Here is a 16,089-nt window from a genome sequence, read left to right on the forward strand (position 1 = left end):
TTTAATTATAAAATATAAAACTTATATTATTTAACTAATATTAAGGAGTTAATTAGATTTAATTACTATAAATCTAATTTAAACTTAAGGTTTTAAGGTTAAGTTACTAGTTCTTTTAATTTAAGTCTATATAATTTAAAAGTAACTAAATTATTAAACTATATAGCTTAAATTTATATTAAAGTTATTTTAAAGTTAGTAAGGGTTCTATATTATAATTAGTATATAACTAAAAATTAGAAGTTAGAAGTATTTTAGAAAATAAAATAGGATAATAAAGTTAATATAAAAAGGAAGGTATAAGGGAGATAACTAGAAATAAAGTTAATAATTATATAATTAATCTAATTACTACTTTAGGATAGGAATAACTTTATAGAATATAAGAGGTATTAACTAAAAAGGAGGTATAAGATAGTAGTTAGCTAAGCCTAGGCCTAAGGCCTAAACCCTAGCCTAAATCCCACCTTTATATAAAGGATCAGCTACACTACTTTATAGCTAGGCGCGCCCAGCGCTCATAGCTAGATTAATTAAGCCACTTCACGCACATACAGAGACGTCGCCAGCTAAGAAGAGGGGTAAATAAGGCTCGTGTGAAAAATAGAAGGAGATAAATTGTTATATTATGCAGGAGAATCGTCTTAAAATTCGTTCAGTCTTAGCTCTTTAGTAACTGCAGATAAATTGTCGAGTATCTGAATTGTTCAAACTAATCAATTTCAACCATGTCTGCACCCAACGAGACGGGCGAGGTCCCTCCAGTTGCAGCAAACTCCGCTCCACAGGCACCGGCTCTTGAGACTGACGGCATGCTCGTCGCCGACGAGGTATGCTAGTTCTCTCAAAGAACTCCAAGAGCCTACCTTACTGACTACGTGAGTAGCCTGTTGATGATGGCGCGTCAGCACTCGGCGTGAGTCTTTGCACACCCAGTTGTAAACAGCAACGTATGTTCTGAGACACTTACTATACGCTAGAGCGTCGCATCCTCGACAACAAGCGTGACCGCCTCAATTTTGGATTACCGAATCGAGAATGGCAGGACCTATCATCGGTACAAGGATGGGAGTAAGAAACCGGCTCTGAACAGCAAGCAAACACCAGAATGATGCTCATCGATTCAGAGTACAGCTATCCCAACGACGATCGGGAGTCCGAAAGGTTGTGTAAGTCATCCGACTCCGGAAGAAGTCACACGTCGTAATATTCTAAGATTTGCAACATCACCTCTTCCTCTTGACCTACGACAACCAGCTGGGTACCTCCCCACCATGCGCAAGAGACTCTAAGGTGAAGCGTGTGCTCGATGTGGGCACGGGAACAGGGCTGTGGGCCATCGAGTTTGGTGACGACCACCCAGAGGCCGAGGTGAGGACAGAACCTTGGGTATCATTGACCCTCTCTAACAGAGATTTCAGGTCTTGGGTATTGACCTCTCTGTTGTTCAACCCGACTTGTATTTTCATCCCTGGAGTGATTTGAATAGGGCAACTTTGCTGACTTTCCCAGCGTACCGCCAAATGTGAAGTTCGAGATCGACGACATTGAGGAGCCCTGGACGTTCTCGCGGCCGTTCGACTTCATCCATAGCCGCATGATGACATCGAGCATTGAAAACTGGCGCATCTACCTCAAGAAGTGTTACGAGTAAGAAAACTTCCTTCCTAGGCATACCTCACAAAGCTCACAACGGTCCTTTGCTTAGTGGCCTGGCACCTGGTGGCTATCTTGAGCTCAACGAGACCGACCTCTACCCCGCGTGTGACGACGGCACCCTCACAGAAGAGCATGCAGTCTCGAGAGCCATCGACTTACTAGGCGAGGCCATGGTAAAGATTGGCCGCCCCTTCCAGAGTATTCCAGAGCTGCGACAGATGATGATTGAAATCGGGTTCGAAGACGTGCATCTGAAGCAGTACAAGTGGCCGAGCAACAGCTGGCCTAAAGATCCAAAGTACAAGGAGCTGGGTCTGTGGGAGAATGAGAACCTCAACACAGGATTCGAGGCTTTTATTGTCGCACCCCTGACCAGGATCCACGAGTGGACCATGGCGGAGGTGCAGGTGTTTCTGATTGACGTGCGGAAAGACGTCAATGACCGAAACATTCATGCATACTGGCCGATGTAAGTGCACTTTCTGATTCAGACTTGCTTTCTTCAGATCGCTGACTGGTGGCAGCTACTCTATCTGGGGACGGAAGCCAGTGGAAGAGAAGGACGCTGCCTGAGGGCTGAAGACTACCCGAGGCAGACTTCAACGGTCAAATCAGGACACGGGAACAGGGACGACCGGTATAATTACAAGTAAATAGTGCGAATGCGATGATCATATGTGGTTCGGATATTGATATCATATTTTGATATGGATAGAATATTTTATCATCAATGTGGCTGTGTAGGAATTGCCACCTGTGCCCATTCCCAGTCTACACTATCCCCCTTCGCTTAACTTAATAGACATACTGAACAAGGTTAGTTCATTCCTCAAGGATACTGCTTGCGGATCACTTACTTTGAAATACTTGTTCTCGAAATCGGTCTGATCCAAAAGACCGCGTTCGTAGGCTTGTTGCTGGTTCTCAGGCGACTCCGCATGCTCAGTCTTCCTTGAATGGTTGCGAGTCCACAGAAGGACCCAGATGCCAGCCAAACAAGCAATCTGCAGACCAACGCAGAAGATCATCATCGCGACGCCAAGGGTGTATCTAGGCGCCTGCTCCGTCTTGAAGAAGAAGGGGCCGATGAAGTTTCCGACGCAGTATCCGATGAGCAGCATCGCATTTGTGGTGATCTTCTTGGTATGTCCGGCGGTGTTGGCCGTGGCAACGGACATGGAGAGCGTCCAGGTGGCGGTGTAGGCAAAGGAGATCCAGAGGCAGGCGAGGCGGCCGTAAGGGTTCGACTGGTCGATGAGCCAGAGTCCGAGGATGCCTGCAAGGAAGGGGATGAGGCAGGCAAGCATGATGGTGAGACGCGCGTTGGGGTAGTAGGAGGCGAAGAAGCTGGAAGAGGTGAGAAAGGTGCAAGACATAATGGTTCAGGGGTAACATACCATGCCAAAGGGCAGAGAATCAGCTGAACTCCGCCAGAGGGCATCTGAATGAGGGTCGTTTGTAGAGTCGAGAAGCCCATTCCCTTGATGACTAGACCTTGGAACTATTTCAAGTCAGCGTATGCTTGCACTTGAAACCCTTTTCAACTTACAGTCGTCAAACCGCCGTTGGGCGAGTTACTAGCAACCGCAAAGAGGAACAACAACCACGTCTTCAGATCCCTCATCGCCTCCCAGAACTGCGGCCACTTGAACTCCTTGTTCTCGACGCCAGTACCGTTCGTCTTCACGCGGTTGACAACCATCGCTTTCTCCTTCTCGCTCAGGAATTTGGTCGTAAGAGGCGAGCCCGGTAGGAAGATCAACATCAGCGCGCCCCAAGCAACAGTGATGGAGCCCCAGAACAGAAACAAAATCCGCCAACTCGCAATCGATCCCGAGATGTGTCCGAGGCCGAATGAGACGATGCCGGCGGCGATGTACCCCAACCCGGCAGATCCAATCCAGATTCCCATGCGCAGGGGCTGTTCCTTGCGCTCATAGTACATCGAGAACAGGATCATAGTGGTTGGGTTGGCTGAGGCCTCGAACATGCCGAGGAAGAATCTCGTTGCCGCGAGACCAGGGAAGCTATGTACGGCGCCGTGGCACATGAGGACCGCACCCCAGAGGACGACGGTCGCGGCGAAGAAGGTGCCGACAGGGAGCTTCTGCAGGAGCACGTTCGTCGGAAATTCCCAGAAAAGGTAGCCGAGATACAGCACGGCGCCAGCCCACGAGAACTCTGAGCCCGTGAGACCGATATCCTCACGGACGCCGAAGACGGCGGCATAGCTGAGCGTGGTGCGGTCGATGGATTGCAGGGCGTACGTGATGCAGAGTAGAGGCATCAGCCGAAAGTCGATCTTGCGGAGGAGAGACGAGTACTCCTGGGGGTCGACGATCTCACCCTCCGCGGTGTCGAGGAGGTCGAGGGCCTTGGACGGCTCAGAGGCCATCAGCTCTTTCTTTGTCGCCATCTTCTGTCTCCTCGAGATCCTGGGTGAGATGTAAGCGAAGGCGGTTGCGGCGCGAGTCGGCCGCCTTGGACGTCGTTCAAGGAATGCATGACTTTATACGGACGTCGGCAGTGTAAGTGCCAGACCGGAGCTGCCCCGCATTATTCGTACGATAGAACGGCCAGGGAACATGCGAGATGGAGTTGATAAGAGTGGTGGGAATGACTAGGTTCGTCGGTGTTTATTCCGCGGGAAACTCTTATCACCGGTTGAGCTCAACCGCGGAGGTGAACGACTACCCCGCGCTCAACGTCGCAACAGGTGCTGAGTTGCGTTTTGAGGTTGTTTGTTGGAGCAATAGAGAGACGGCTTCGAGGCCAATTGAGACGACCATGGTGTGCTTGACTTGACACACAAACGGTAAACTGAAGCTATGGTTGGGTATTCCGCGGCTATCATCGCACCACCCCCATTCCATTTGCACAACCAGATATAATTCATTTGAAACATTTTCGAAAGTCGCTAAGATGAACACTTATTGCGTCAAAGTACAAGTTTCTAGGATCGAACTTGGTTGGGTGACGTTGAGGCCAGTTTCTGGTATGGTCATTGCTTGCAACACAATCGGCGATGTTGCGAATAGCATCATGACACGAAGTATAACTTGCGAGAATCATGGCGAATGTTATAAGGCGATTGGTTTTACATGTTAAATATTAGAAATTGACAGCTTTCGTGAATATTTCTTGCAATTTCTCATGTTTGACCATGGTGGTTTAGTCCATGTTACTGTTTATCGCCATCATCATCAAGATACAAACCCTCGTCTGGAGGAGGGACGCCGTACCAATCCCCTCCCGAATCCTCATCGTAATCAACCTTCATCTGATAATAGCCGTCATACTTCCACCACTCTCGTCCCTCCCAGACATCCTCAACAGGCAAGACACCCTCCGCCTTCATCTCGTCTCTCACCTTCTCAACCCCGCGCCATACCCGAAGGATGTTCTCTCCAGCAACCTTGGCCAACTGCTCCTCCGTAGCACCTCGGTCCAAAATGGCCTTCAAAAGCGCTGGGTAACATTTGACATCTTCGAGTCCGGGAATCACTGAGGCAATGCCATCAAAGTCGGACCCGAGGCCGACGTGGTCCCATCCGATGCGCTCGGCAATGTAGAACAAGTGATCAAGAACCATCTCCATCTTGGCGTCCCTCCGACGGGTAGCGACATGTTCCGGAACGAAGGTTACCATGACGATGCCGCCGTTTGCGGGGACCATGTCGAGGATGTGGTCGGGGACGTTACGCGCGCAGTCGAACACGCCCTTCACGTTAGAGTGGGAGAACATGATCGGAGCGCGGGAGAGCTCGAGGACTTGCTTGGCGCAGTCTTCTGAGACGTGGGAGATGTCTACGATCATGCCTGTGTGACGTTAGACACGATGCTTGAGTCCAGCGTTGATGACCATGTACCTAGCCTGTTCATCTCAACAAGGGCCAAGCGTCCTAATTTGGACAGTCCACCATGCACTGGCCCGACTTTTGAAGTACTCGAATCTGCGAAGGCGTTGTTGCAAACGTGGGTGAGTGTGCACTAGAGACTCCACATCAGCCACGTCAGATGCCATGCTATCGTCTCTCATTACTCACATATCGAACTCCGAGGCGATAGAAAGCGCGAATGATGCCGATACTGTTACCAGCCATGTGCAAGCTATCCAACCCGGTGAGCATCCCAAATAAAGACTTATACGGGCTCAGTGATATACATACCCCTCAATACCAATCGAACACGCAATCCGCCCAGAGTCATAAATCTTCTTCACCTCATTCGGCCCGTTCACCAGTTCAAATGTCTCTGGGTACGACTCCACCAGGCGCAGCGTGAGATCAATCTGCTCAATAGCATCGCGCGCCATGGTCGAGTACTCTGCCGTCGAGAAGTTCTCCGCGGACCGCAGGCACGGGACGCAAACGGACCAGAACTGGCTGCCGACAGCACCTGCCATGCGTGTTAGTGAAAGCCCAAGATTTTCACGACTACAAGTGCGTTGAGCAACTCACCTTCTCTCAAACGAGGGATGTCCGTCATTCCCCTTTGGAAGCCATTCGCAAAGTCGAATTTGGGGTTGTTGTGGATCTTGCCCTTGAAACAGCACCGTGGCTGCTGGGGGAGATCATTGTGGCCGTCGATGAGGGGTGTTTTCAGAAGCACTCGCTTCACCCGCTCATCGATGTCAAGCTGTTGATAGGGGTGTGCTGAAGCCATTATGAGATGCTCGCTGTTATTTTACTTGGCTTGTGGATGGTGTATGCTCTGATCAATTAAAAGGGCATTGGAAGGTCTTTTAGATGATGACCTCGCATGATTGTCATCGTTGATGATACCAACATGTTGGTTGGGGGTCCTCCGTGGTTGCCAGGTTCCCCTCGGTCAAAGACATGGTGGGGTTCAAGCTCGTTTCCCGCGCAAAAAGGAGCGACCCCATAGATATCGCCCTGGATCCTGATTTGGCCATGATCCATCTCAACTTCGGATGACATGTTCCTGGGTTGACCCTGGTACCCCCGCATGTTCAGCTCTTGATAAGACTGCGCATGATCCTGGGTGATTTACAGGAGAGAACCTCCGAGTCCCAGCGATCTGGTTGCATGCGTTCACGGGTGGCCCCATTAGCGGGTAAGCTTCGGATTTAGTGGAGGTTACGGGCTGATAAGTGAGTCTCGGCTCCGAGGGAAGTTCATCGACTGAGACTCTCTTTTCCTCGGCGCATGGAGCTGTGCTTAGTCTGTGTTAACTTGTGACTGACGACAACGCAGCGTTGAGGCGCAGATGGTGATGGCTTCATGTCACTTGGCTGATGACTGGCACTGGAAATGACTTGGCACAAAATCAAGCGTAGTTATTGTGTAAAAACCTAAAAACAGTATGTAAATGAAATAACAAAGTATGCTCCTTCGGAGTCCAGAGAGTCTCGCTTGCTGGCGCTCTCTGCGTGTTAATCGACAATCTGCCTAGTCGTGGGCGGTTCATGCTTCGAGCGCACCCGGGTATCCGACTGAAATGCACAAAGCTGCAAAAGAAAACCAACACCAGAAAAGATGATAAACATGACGCCGCTGAAGCAAAATATGCGCATGTCATTATGAAGAAGAAATAGTGAGGGTTCAGCAACCACCCATAGTCTCATCCTCATCATCATGTACATGAGCGGCACCCCGCTTGACACCGGTAGATTTCCTGGCCGTGGCCGGCCTTCGCTTCAGTACCTTCATCTCAGGATCCACGACCAGAATCTTGAGACTTTGGTCAACGGCGTGAACTCCTGCAACGATGCTTTGATCTGATGGACATGTTAGTCTTGGATTCCCTGGGTGTTGAGTAGGCAAGGGACTCACAGAAGGTATCGCGCAGGCTCAAAGCATAGGAAAACGCCCCAGCCAGCTCACGGCTCTGCGCATCATTCGGCAGCCAGCAAGCCTGAACGCTGTCCAAGCACTTCAGCGCCGCAGTGGTGCGGAACATGGTCGCGTAGAACACGGCGACCGCGTTGAAGAGGGCCTCGGCGCTGTTGTGCAAGGGCCGCACCCCTCGCAGGAGGTCGCGGTAGACAAACATCAGCTGCCACAGGGCGGCCCATACGACTGGCTTGTCTTGGTCTGGGATCTTTGGGGTCTTGAGGTACTTGTCGAGCTCGCTGTGGATGTCTCTCTCTGACGAGTCGAGCGCCGAGCGGGCAACACCGCGGAGCTCCGCCTGCGCTGGCAAAGGAAGCTCTACGACACCCTTGTCTTTTTGCAGGAACCATAGTTTCTCAGAACGGCAGATTCTATACGCTGCCTTGAAGGTACGTAGCTTCTCAAGGAGGGCAAACTAAAAGCAGTGTTCACTACAAGATGACTTGGCGCGTTGCAGGGTTGAGTGATGTCTTACCTGGGGACGCTGACGAGCACCGTAGTGATGAGGCGCGGTATAGAATCCAATGAAAGACTCAATGGCACCCTCGAAAGTCTGGAGATCTTCTTGGGAGAGCGACTGTCCAGCTAGCGCGACTAAATGTTGCTGAGACAGAGCCGGTTGAAGATCAGTCTTAGAAAAAGTACAACCGCTGTGAGCAATCTGATTGCCAGGGCCCATGCACTTGTAATTTCTAAGGTGAGCCTGAAGCCCAAAGCCTGAGCAGTTGCGGTCGAGAAAGATCTGCCCTTCGAAGAGGTCATTTCCAAACTCTGGGCACGCCCTGCAAAGTGTGTCTTTGACAATGTTGTCTTCCTTTCGAACCAAGCCCGAGACTATACGAAGTCAGTATACCAGAGATAACTTGGAACCGAATTTGTCGGGTATTGTCTTACATCGTTTGGAAGAATGATCTCTGGCAGTTGATGTCATGTCTTTGCGCATGCAGCAAACTTCAGGAGCCAGAGGGCAGGCCTTGACACAAGCAGGGCAGGTACCAGAGACACTGCAGGGGACCTTTCCAAGACGGCACCTGTTGCATGCGCCGGTGCCTCTAACTTGGTTGGTCTTGTCAACATCCTGTACAACCCTGGACCTGGACTTGGGCTTGTCGGCGATGATGAGCTTCGTTGGTCTGGGCAAGAACTGCTGGGTGATGTAGGTGGGGGTTGTGAACTTGTCATCACCCTGACGAAGGTCAACGAGATCTGCGGCCCGTGCCGACTGATCGATCCGGACTTCCTCAAAGGGTGGGGAGCTGGACAGCGGAGGCTCCGGTGTAGCCGCCGAGGAGGCATCGTCAAGGGTGCCATGGGAACCTTCAGACGGCGGCGAGGGTGGGGGGAGCATGTCTTCCGAAGAGTGAGGGTCGCTCAGAGAAGTCCCGGACGAGCTGTGGGAGTCTTCGAAGCGCTGGGACCAGAGCGCGTCTGCGAAGTATGTATTGAAGAGGCCTGGGCCCGGAGATGACCGCCTTTCCCCCAAGAAGTCGTAAATCACTTTCGGTTCGACGTCTCGGAAAGACATCTCGGTGATATATGGTTGTCTGAGTGGATGATAGATGAAATAGGTAAACAGAAGACCCAGTCTTTAGCAAGGGTTTAAGGGAGTTTCCTGCGAGATGCCTGGGGTGTATGTACGTGATGCGGTTTGTGTGAGTTGTTCGAGAGGGGTTCACCCATCGCCAACACTCCGGCTCGAAATTATACACTCCCACCTCTTGAGGCTCTTACACCCTTCCACCCCTCGATATCGCGACTGACTTACATCTTGCGGATTTCGGTCAGTCAAGGGGGTTTCATTGGTCAATGGACATCTCCACACCCACAATCCATGCCAATCAGATACCTGGGACTCACCGGTTTCTGCAAGAGGATCATGTCGAGTTTCCCAAGTTCCCATGTGCCTGGGTTACTAAGCAATACAATGCCCAGCTGAAGCTGACCTGGGTGTCTCGACTGTCCGTTCTGTGCCCGAAGGCAATAGATCCCTCTGCAACCCGCCGGGGTTGTCTCGGTCTCACCTGTCCCGGCAGTGGTGCTGTGAAATGGCCGAGCGCGGGCAACTCGAGCTATTTAAGCAAGCTCGCACCCAGGTCTCAAGATGAACTTTTCTCGAAAACCATAAGCAAACAGTAATTTCCCATTCTTGGACATTTCTTCTTAGCCTCAGCGCAAGACATGTGTTGCGTGTGCGACAGGCCAGGCGATCTCTTGGTCACTGGCATGGACAAGAACAGGTGTGAGAAATGAAGTTTGATGGCCATTGTTTGATGGCCATTCTTTGATTGCCCAAACTCAAAGACTCGAGCCTCATTGTGCAACACAGAGTTTGGCCGACGGACCGCTGCAGCACTGCATCCATGTCCATGGCGGGAGTTGGCTGAATGAGCCCAATATTTGTTGAGATCCCTTACCCCGAACTTGCATCCTGTCGTCAGCCGTCTTTGGGTCTCCGCCGTTTGCCGTAGAAGTTGACCCCACATACTCGAGATGCTTGAGTACTCGTACAGTACAGAGAAAGAAGGAGAAAACAAGGTTGTCTCGCGTAGACAAAGACGACAAATGCATTGTCAAATCTTTTCTGTTGGCTTCAAGTCCCCGGACCCAGATGTTCGATAGCGGGGCAGCGCCATCTGCTGAATGGCGGGGTTGGGCTTGCCAACGCTTCAGCGCCTTAGAGGCGGGAGCGTCCCTGCAAAATCGACCGTGCACACCCTGCATTCACATACCCCACTCCCTCAAACCCATCAACACGTCACTTTTAGGTCCCAACGCTTCCCTCGGATCGCGCCATGTCGACGGCTGCTCTTTTGCGCCCCTCGACCTCAGTTCTTCTTCTCGAATTCTTCAATAATGTAAACCGCTTGAAACTACTCTAAGACATACCCACAAGGCATTCAACATGGCAGGAATCCTATCATACGTCCCGATCGTCAACAGGCTCGTCGGAGACGACTCGCAAGCCATCGACATCCCTCCCGTCGAAGTCCACAACGTCGAGACCGACCCCGAGAAGCGCGCGCGATGCCTCAAACACCTCTTGAGGGCGAACCACGCCAACCATGCCATTCTCTACCATAACCTCGAGTTTCACAACCATGCGCCGCACATCCTCGGCTCGGCGTACCTGCTCGGCGCAAACGACAAGCAGCTCCAAGACCTCTACGAGATCGAGACGAAAGACCTAGAGCCATGGACGGAGTCGCCTGACGAGGTCACCGAGGACGACTGGCGGGACTTCTTGGGTGACAAGAGGTATCAGAGGGCATACGTTGACTTCTTTGAGGACGAGCTGGCGCTGCGCTGCGGGTACGATTGGAAGAAAGTCGTGAACAAGTTCATGTTCGAAGGCAAGGAGCCTTTGGTAAATGCGCTTATTGGCGGTCGTACGTATGGCAGGAGAGAAACCGTTGGTGTTGTTGCTAACACTACATGAAGTTGGCCACCCTCTGATCCACCTCGGATACGCATACGAAATCGATAGCAAGGAGGTTGCCATCGAGGCGCTCGGTCTTGCCACAACGAATTACAACTTTTTCCACAAGTACCTCGACCACAAGAAGTACTCGAAGCCCTCCTCATTTAGCTCGAAGTCGACGTTCGAAATCATGGATAAGCTGGCGAAGGACAAGCGATTCGATGGGCTCTTCAAGGAGCCAAATGCGGAGAACATTGAGCCGTTGTTCGAGAAGCACGAGGATCTCGTGCTGGAGTACTGGAATGCGTGGAACATCACAGACCCCGTGAAGCAATTTGAAGAGTCTCAGGAGCTGGCCGTGGCGCTGCTCGTGGCCACCGTTCCACGAGGCACCCACGCCTATAACTTCTTCACAGTCCACCTACTGACGACGAGCCATGCCGTGCGAATCCTCATCCCATTCATCCCAACTAAGTTCCACGTGAGCTTGGTCCGGCAGTGGTGGCTGTTCACCCTCGCGGTGTACATCGTTCTCCTACGACCGAAGATCGATCCTGACAACGTCGATACGGACCTGAAGCAGCGACACTGGGGCCACGTCGAGGAGGCGGCCCTGAACTCGCAGTGGGCCAAGGACGCTCACTTTGTCAAAGGTACCTCTTCAGATGCTGAAGCAAGGGACTCGTATCTAATGGTCACAGCCATTCGTGCCATGAAGGAAGCCGCGAGGACGTGGGGCGATGTCCACGAGCGGTACCTCGCCTCTGCGCTTACGTTCGTCGATAACTTCCACGGATGGACGTTCTAAGTCAACAGTAGTTTTGTCTGAAATTAACAGCATATGCCGATAACGCGGTGACCCTCGCTCGACCGAACTTGTAACTGAACGACTACGCGGCAGTCTGTCATTAATACTGTACAACAGGGCGTACATAAGCAGAATGAAATTGCACTTGTAATAATTAATGAGCTCTCGTTTTGGCGGAGTCGTTTGTATGTCACTTTTCACAGTGTGGCGGCATGTAGGAGGCTACAAACAGCACTCAGTCACATGCGCTTGTGTGATCAGAAGAATCATGACCAAACAGATGATTTGAATCATCATTCGAATTTTTTTGATATCTTCACTTAACTTCATTTCCGTGTCGACTGGTTCCAAGTATCTTTCTCCAGTCTGTGACACAGGTACTTCGATGTACATGGGTTCACTAATTGAGCTGCAGCCGGGCGGGACGAAGCTCGCTCAGGCACCGACGATTTAGCAGCCGATTAGTGCCCACCCACTGTAAAGTGCCAGCCAAAGTGGGGGTCCAGATTCGCGAGGCTGCAAATGACGAGGAAGCTGCCTTCACTAGCCGCCCAAGGTGCACCTGCTTGCTTTTGCTTGTTTTCAACATTTCCCGTTCGTCAACGTCACCAGCAAAGACGCGTTGATTTCTGCACCCGCCGAGATCATGCACCCCTCATGTTAATCTTGCCAAACGACAACCTTCCCAATGGCTCCGCCGGCCAAAAGAAGGCGGCGCAATGTCGTAGAATCAGACGATGAAGAAGACGAGCGTCCGAAGACGAACACCTTGACGAACTACCTGTTTTCCTCCCCCAACTCCAAAGCTGGGAGTAGAAACGCGACCGCATCGCCGAGCCCGACCAAGACACGATCTCGAACCGCCGACACAGGCAAACCCATACCAGCACCGTCCGTCCTCCAAGCACGAAATGGATCGAACAAGGGCACCAAGAGCCCGAGTACGAGCCCAGAGAAGGCTAAGGGCAAAGGGCAGAAGCGCGTCAAGGTCGAAGAGAAGGGGAAGAACGGCGACCTCATGACATTGTTCTCGAAACAGGCGCAGCGGACGACTGCCAAGCCTAGTTCCTCGAGGACCGTACCTCTCGATGACATCGTGAGCGATCCCATCTCCAACGACGACTTTGTGGACCAGAAAGCCAGCACCTCGAGCATAGTGGGCCAGAACGCGCGCAAGCGGTTCCGCGATAATACCCCCGCTTCGTCGGCAGCGTCCTTCGCCGCAAGCCAAAAGTTCCTCAAGCCCACGCGCCCGACGACACCAGCAGCGCTCGACGACGACCTGCGGCCATGGTCAGAGCGCTTTGGGCCCATCAACCTGGACGAGCTCGCAGTACACAAGAGAAAGGTCGCGGATGTGCGGAAATGGTTGGAGGACGTTGTTAGCGGACGCTTGCGCCAGCGATTGCTGCTTCTCAAAGGCGCGGCGGGCTCCGGCAAGACTACCACGATGAGACTACTGGCCAAGGATATGGGCGCTGAGCTGCTGGAGTGGAGGAATCCAACCAGTGCGAATGGCGCAAACCTTGGATACTCGTCTGCATCCGGGCAGTTCCAAGAGTTCCTGGGCAGAGGCGGGAAGTTCGGTCAGCTCGATCTGGATCTGACGGCGGAGGCGCCGCGGGCAAAGACTGAGAATTCGGATCCTTCAACACAGAAGATCATCCTTGTGGAGGAATTCCCAAACACATTTTCGAGGTCATCGTCAACCTTGACTTCATTCAGAAATACCATCTTGGACTATCTGGCCACAAACACGCCTGCACTCTCTGCCTTCGGGCGCCGGCCTTCACATGAGCCAATCACCCCCATCGTCTTGGTCATCTCGGAAACGCTACTGACCACGACCTCGGCTGCGGCGGACAGCTTTACTGCACATCGCCTGCTTGGGCCTGATATCCTGCGACACCCTGGTGCAAGGGTCATCGAGTTCAACGCCATCGCGCCCACGCTCCTCGCGAAAGCACTGGAGTTGGTGGTCATGAAGGAGGCGCGCAAGTCTGGTCGGAAACGCACCCCAGGGCCTCAAGTGTTGAAGCGACTGGGCGAGATCGGCGACATTCGAAGTGCGATCTCGTCACTGGAGTTCATGTGCTTGAAGGGCGACCAGGACGCCGACTGGGGAGCCAAGGTTGCTTTATCCAAGCAGTCGAAGGGCGCCAAGGCCGGCATTTCCATGACAAAGGGGGAGCAGGATACGTTGGAGCTGATATCTCAACGAGAAGCCAGTCTGGGTATTTTTCACGCCGTCGGTAAGGTGGTTTACAACAAAAGAGAAGAAGCACCCACGAGGCCAGACTCAGTCGAGGCATTACCAAGTTACCTCGCGCACCACTCTCGGCCGAAGCAGTCAGAAGTAATGGTCGACACGTTAATAGACGAGACGGGCACCGATACGCAAACGTTCATCTCCGCACTTCATGAGAATTACATGTTTTCTTGCGAGACGGTACCACCAATGGATGCATCAACACCACTAGACTACGTCAACGGTTGTATAGAGTACTTGTCGGAGAGCGATCTGCTCTGCCCGTCCTCAGATATCTTCTTCGGTGGACGGGGTGCCTACGCCGGCTTTGGCAGAGACTCGGGCAGCCACGTTCTCCGACAAGATGAGATCGCCTTCCAGGTCGCCGTGCGTGGCATGCTCTTCTCACTACCCTCGCCCGTCAAGCGCAAGGCAACTGGGTCGAAGGGCGGGGACCAGTACAAGATGTTCTACCCAACTAGCATCAAGCTGTGGCGACAGAAGGAGGAGTTTGAGAGTCTGGTTGACGTTTGGTCTACGAAGTTAATGAAAGGCGAGGAGAGTGCGCCAAGGAAGGGCCTGATGGACAGCGCGAGCGCTTTCCGACGACCGAAGCAGACGGACGTGGGTAGTTGGATGGCTAAGCGCCAGTCTAAACCTGCACCGACAAGCGACACCAAGACAGAGACCGATTCCACGCCACTGCTTTCACTCGGCAGCTCAGCTCGCAGAGAGATGTTGCTTGAGCGTCTGCCATACATGGCTGCCATCGTCCGCGGCCGCAAGTCAACACTCCACTCCTTCAAACTCCGAGACATCGAGAAGGTTGTCTCGTTCCAGGGCATCGGGGCCCAAGTAGCAGACGACGAAGATGCTGAGGACGTGCCCGAGGATAACATCATGACAGGCGATGCCTGGGCGACCGACAAGCCGTCAGAGGAGTCGACGCCCCGGAAGAAGGGGGCCTCGATCCGGCAGAAGGGCGATGGGTCGGTGGCGGGGCTGCAGGTGCAGAATTTGGTCATTAGCGATGACGATATCGAGGACGATTGAGGGGTGTGTTCGTTGGAGGGGGTTATTTGTACAAAGAATGATGGATTGGAACTTGGGATCGGACTTCACGGCGTGGAGTTGGTGGGAAAATGGAGTTGTTGGCATCCGCCTTTGAGCGTGGGTTAGGGGTACTGTAGAGGGCCATTTGCTGGTGAATACACTGCGATTTCACAGTTCTTCATGGGTGCTGGGTATTCTGCCAAAGCTATATCGTGGAGGCAGCGTCATTCGAGGGGTGGAGGGGGTGATAAATTGCACAGGTGGTTGAGGTTTTGGGCTTTGAATGGGCACAGTCACTCTTTTTGAGTGAAGGCCGATTGACGTAAGGCTTCCTCTGTTGCAACCGGTCCGGGTAGGAAATCAACGTGCCTAGGTTCTCGCAGGGACGAAAGGCGGTATGATTGCCTGGTCCTGTCAGACAAGACACGCCGCTGTCTTGCCGGAATAGGGCGACGGACGAGGGTGGTGGCGGTGAAGGACGACGGTGAAGGACGATGATCAACTACCTACACAGACGCAGACGCTCTCGACGGCCGGAAGAATGGGGTTTGAAATAGCGTGGCCGGGTCCCTCTTCCTGATGGCAGAAACGACGATGGGTCGATTGGGCTGGCGGGATAAGTTTGCCCGCTTCCATCCAATTGCTTAAATACACGTCTTGAAGCGCGAATGCCCCACCGTTCGCGGGTGGTAGATGGCGCATGTTTGGGGTATATATTGAGTATTGTTTGTTTTCAAAGTGGAAGGTCAGGCAATGTGATGCGTATTTGCTCGCGAAGATCCAGCGGCAAGTCGACCACGTTGAAATCAAGGTTCAGAATCTACAAGGGATGCGGTGGACGCGATGGGCGGCGACGAAGCTTACGGTCCTGCAAACCACTGACTGCGGGGCATGATTGTTTGTCAGTACTGTCGTCCTGTTGGTATTCGTCGAGGTTATTTCGGGTCCGAGGATGAATGTCTTGTTGCTAGCCACCGCCAGACATCTGTTGAAGAAGGAGACATCCAGCGGTGCATCATACGAGGTCACCACCGCCAACGGATATGTC

The 16,089-nt window shown here is 52.5% G+C and overlaps 6 protein-coding genes across 6 annotated transcripts; 3 read left to right on the forward strand and 3 right to left on the reverse strand.

Annotated features, from left to right (window-relative positions):
• Nucleotides 1-728: 728 nt before the first annotated feature.
• GCG54_00004032 (Secondary metabolism regulator LAE1) lies at nucleotides 729-2,232 on the forward strand (the record flags this gene model as incomplete). Its single annotated transcript, XM_045404087.1, has 9 exons — nucleotides 729-830; nucleotides 887-916; nucleotides 981-1,057; nucleotides 1,108-1,169; nucleotides 1,217-1,371; nucleotides 1,422-1,459; nucleotides 1,513-1,650; nucleotides 1,709-2,128; nucleotides 2,184-2,232. The coding sequence occupies 9 exons, from the start codon at nucleotides 729-731 to the stop codon at nucleotides 2,230-2,232; spliced, it is 1,071 nt and encodes a 356-aa protein (XP_045263922.1).
• Nucleotides 2,233-2,454: 222 nt separating this feature from the next.
• Nucleotides 2,455-4,075, reverse strand: GCG54_00004033 (putative transporter; the record flags this gene model as incomplete). The annotated part of the gene is made up of 4 exons (XM_045404088.1): nucleotides 2,455-2,466; nucleotides 2,517-3,006; nucleotides 3,057-3,160; nucleotides 3,209-4,075. 4 exons carry the CDS (start codon nucleotides 4,073-4,075, stop codon nucleotides 2,455-2,457), a joined length of 1,473 nt encoding a protein of 490 aa, XP_045263923.1.
• Nucleotides 4,076-4,840: 765 nt separating this feature from the next.
• GCG54_00004034 (putative dipeptidase) lies at nucleotides 4,841-6,324 on the reverse strand (the record flags this gene model as incomplete). Its single annotated transcript, XM_045404089.1, has 5 exons — nucleotides 4,841-5,478; nucleotides 5,529-5,649; nucleotides 5,706-5,769; nucleotides 5,829-6,057; nucleotides 6,120-6,324. 5 exons carry the CDS (start codon nucleotides 6,322-6,324, stop codon nucleotides 4,841-4,843), a joined length of 1,257 nt encoding a protein of 418 aa, XP_045263924.1.
• An 899-nt stretch (nucleotides 6,325-7,223) lies between these two features.
• GCG54_00004035 (uncharacterized protein) lies at nucleotides 7,224-9,039 on the reverse strand (the record flags this gene model as incomplete). The annotated part of the gene is made up of 4 exons (XM_045404090.1): nucleotides 7,224-7,399; nucleotides 7,455-7,929; nucleotides 7,990-8,348; nucleotides 8,409-9,039. The coding sequence occupies 4 exons, from the start codon at nucleotides 9,037-9,039 to the stop codon at nucleotides 7,224-7,226; spliced, it is 1,641 nt and encodes a 546-aa protein (XP_045263925.1).
• A 1,377-nt stretch (nucleotides 9,040-10,416) lies between these two features.
• GCG54_00004036 (uncharacterized protein) lies at nucleotides 10,417-11,740 on the forward strand (the record flags this gene model as incomplete). Its single annotated transcript, XM_045404091.1, has 2 exons — nucleotides 10,417-10,900; nucleotides 10,953-11,740. 2 exons carry the CDS (start codon nucleotides 10,417-10,419, stop codon nucleotides 11,738-11,740), a joined length of 1,272 nt encoding a protein of 423 aa, XP_045263926.1.
• Nucleotides 11,741-12,428: 688 nt separating this feature from the next.
• GCG54_00004037 (Cell cycle checkpoint protein RAD17) lies at nucleotides 12,429-15,041 on the forward strand (the record flags this gene model as incomplete). The annotated part of the gene is made up of 1 exon (XM_045404092.1): nucleotides 12,429-15,041. One exon carries the CDS (start codon nucleotides 12,429-12,431, stop codon nucleotides 15,039-15,041), a length of 2,613 nt encoding a protein of 870 aa, XP_045263927.1.
• Between the last annotated feature and the right edge of the window lie 1,048 nt (nucleotides 15,042-16,089).

This window comes from Colletotrichum gloeosporioides, assembly GCF_011800055.1.
Source record: "Colletotrichum gloeosporioides strain Lc1 chromosome Unknown consensus_48, whole genome shotgun sequence".
Taxonomy (NCBI): domain Eukaryota; kingdom Fungi; phylum Ascomycota; class Sordariomycetes; order Glomerellales; family Glomerellaceae; genus Colletotrichum; species Colletotrichum gloeosporioides.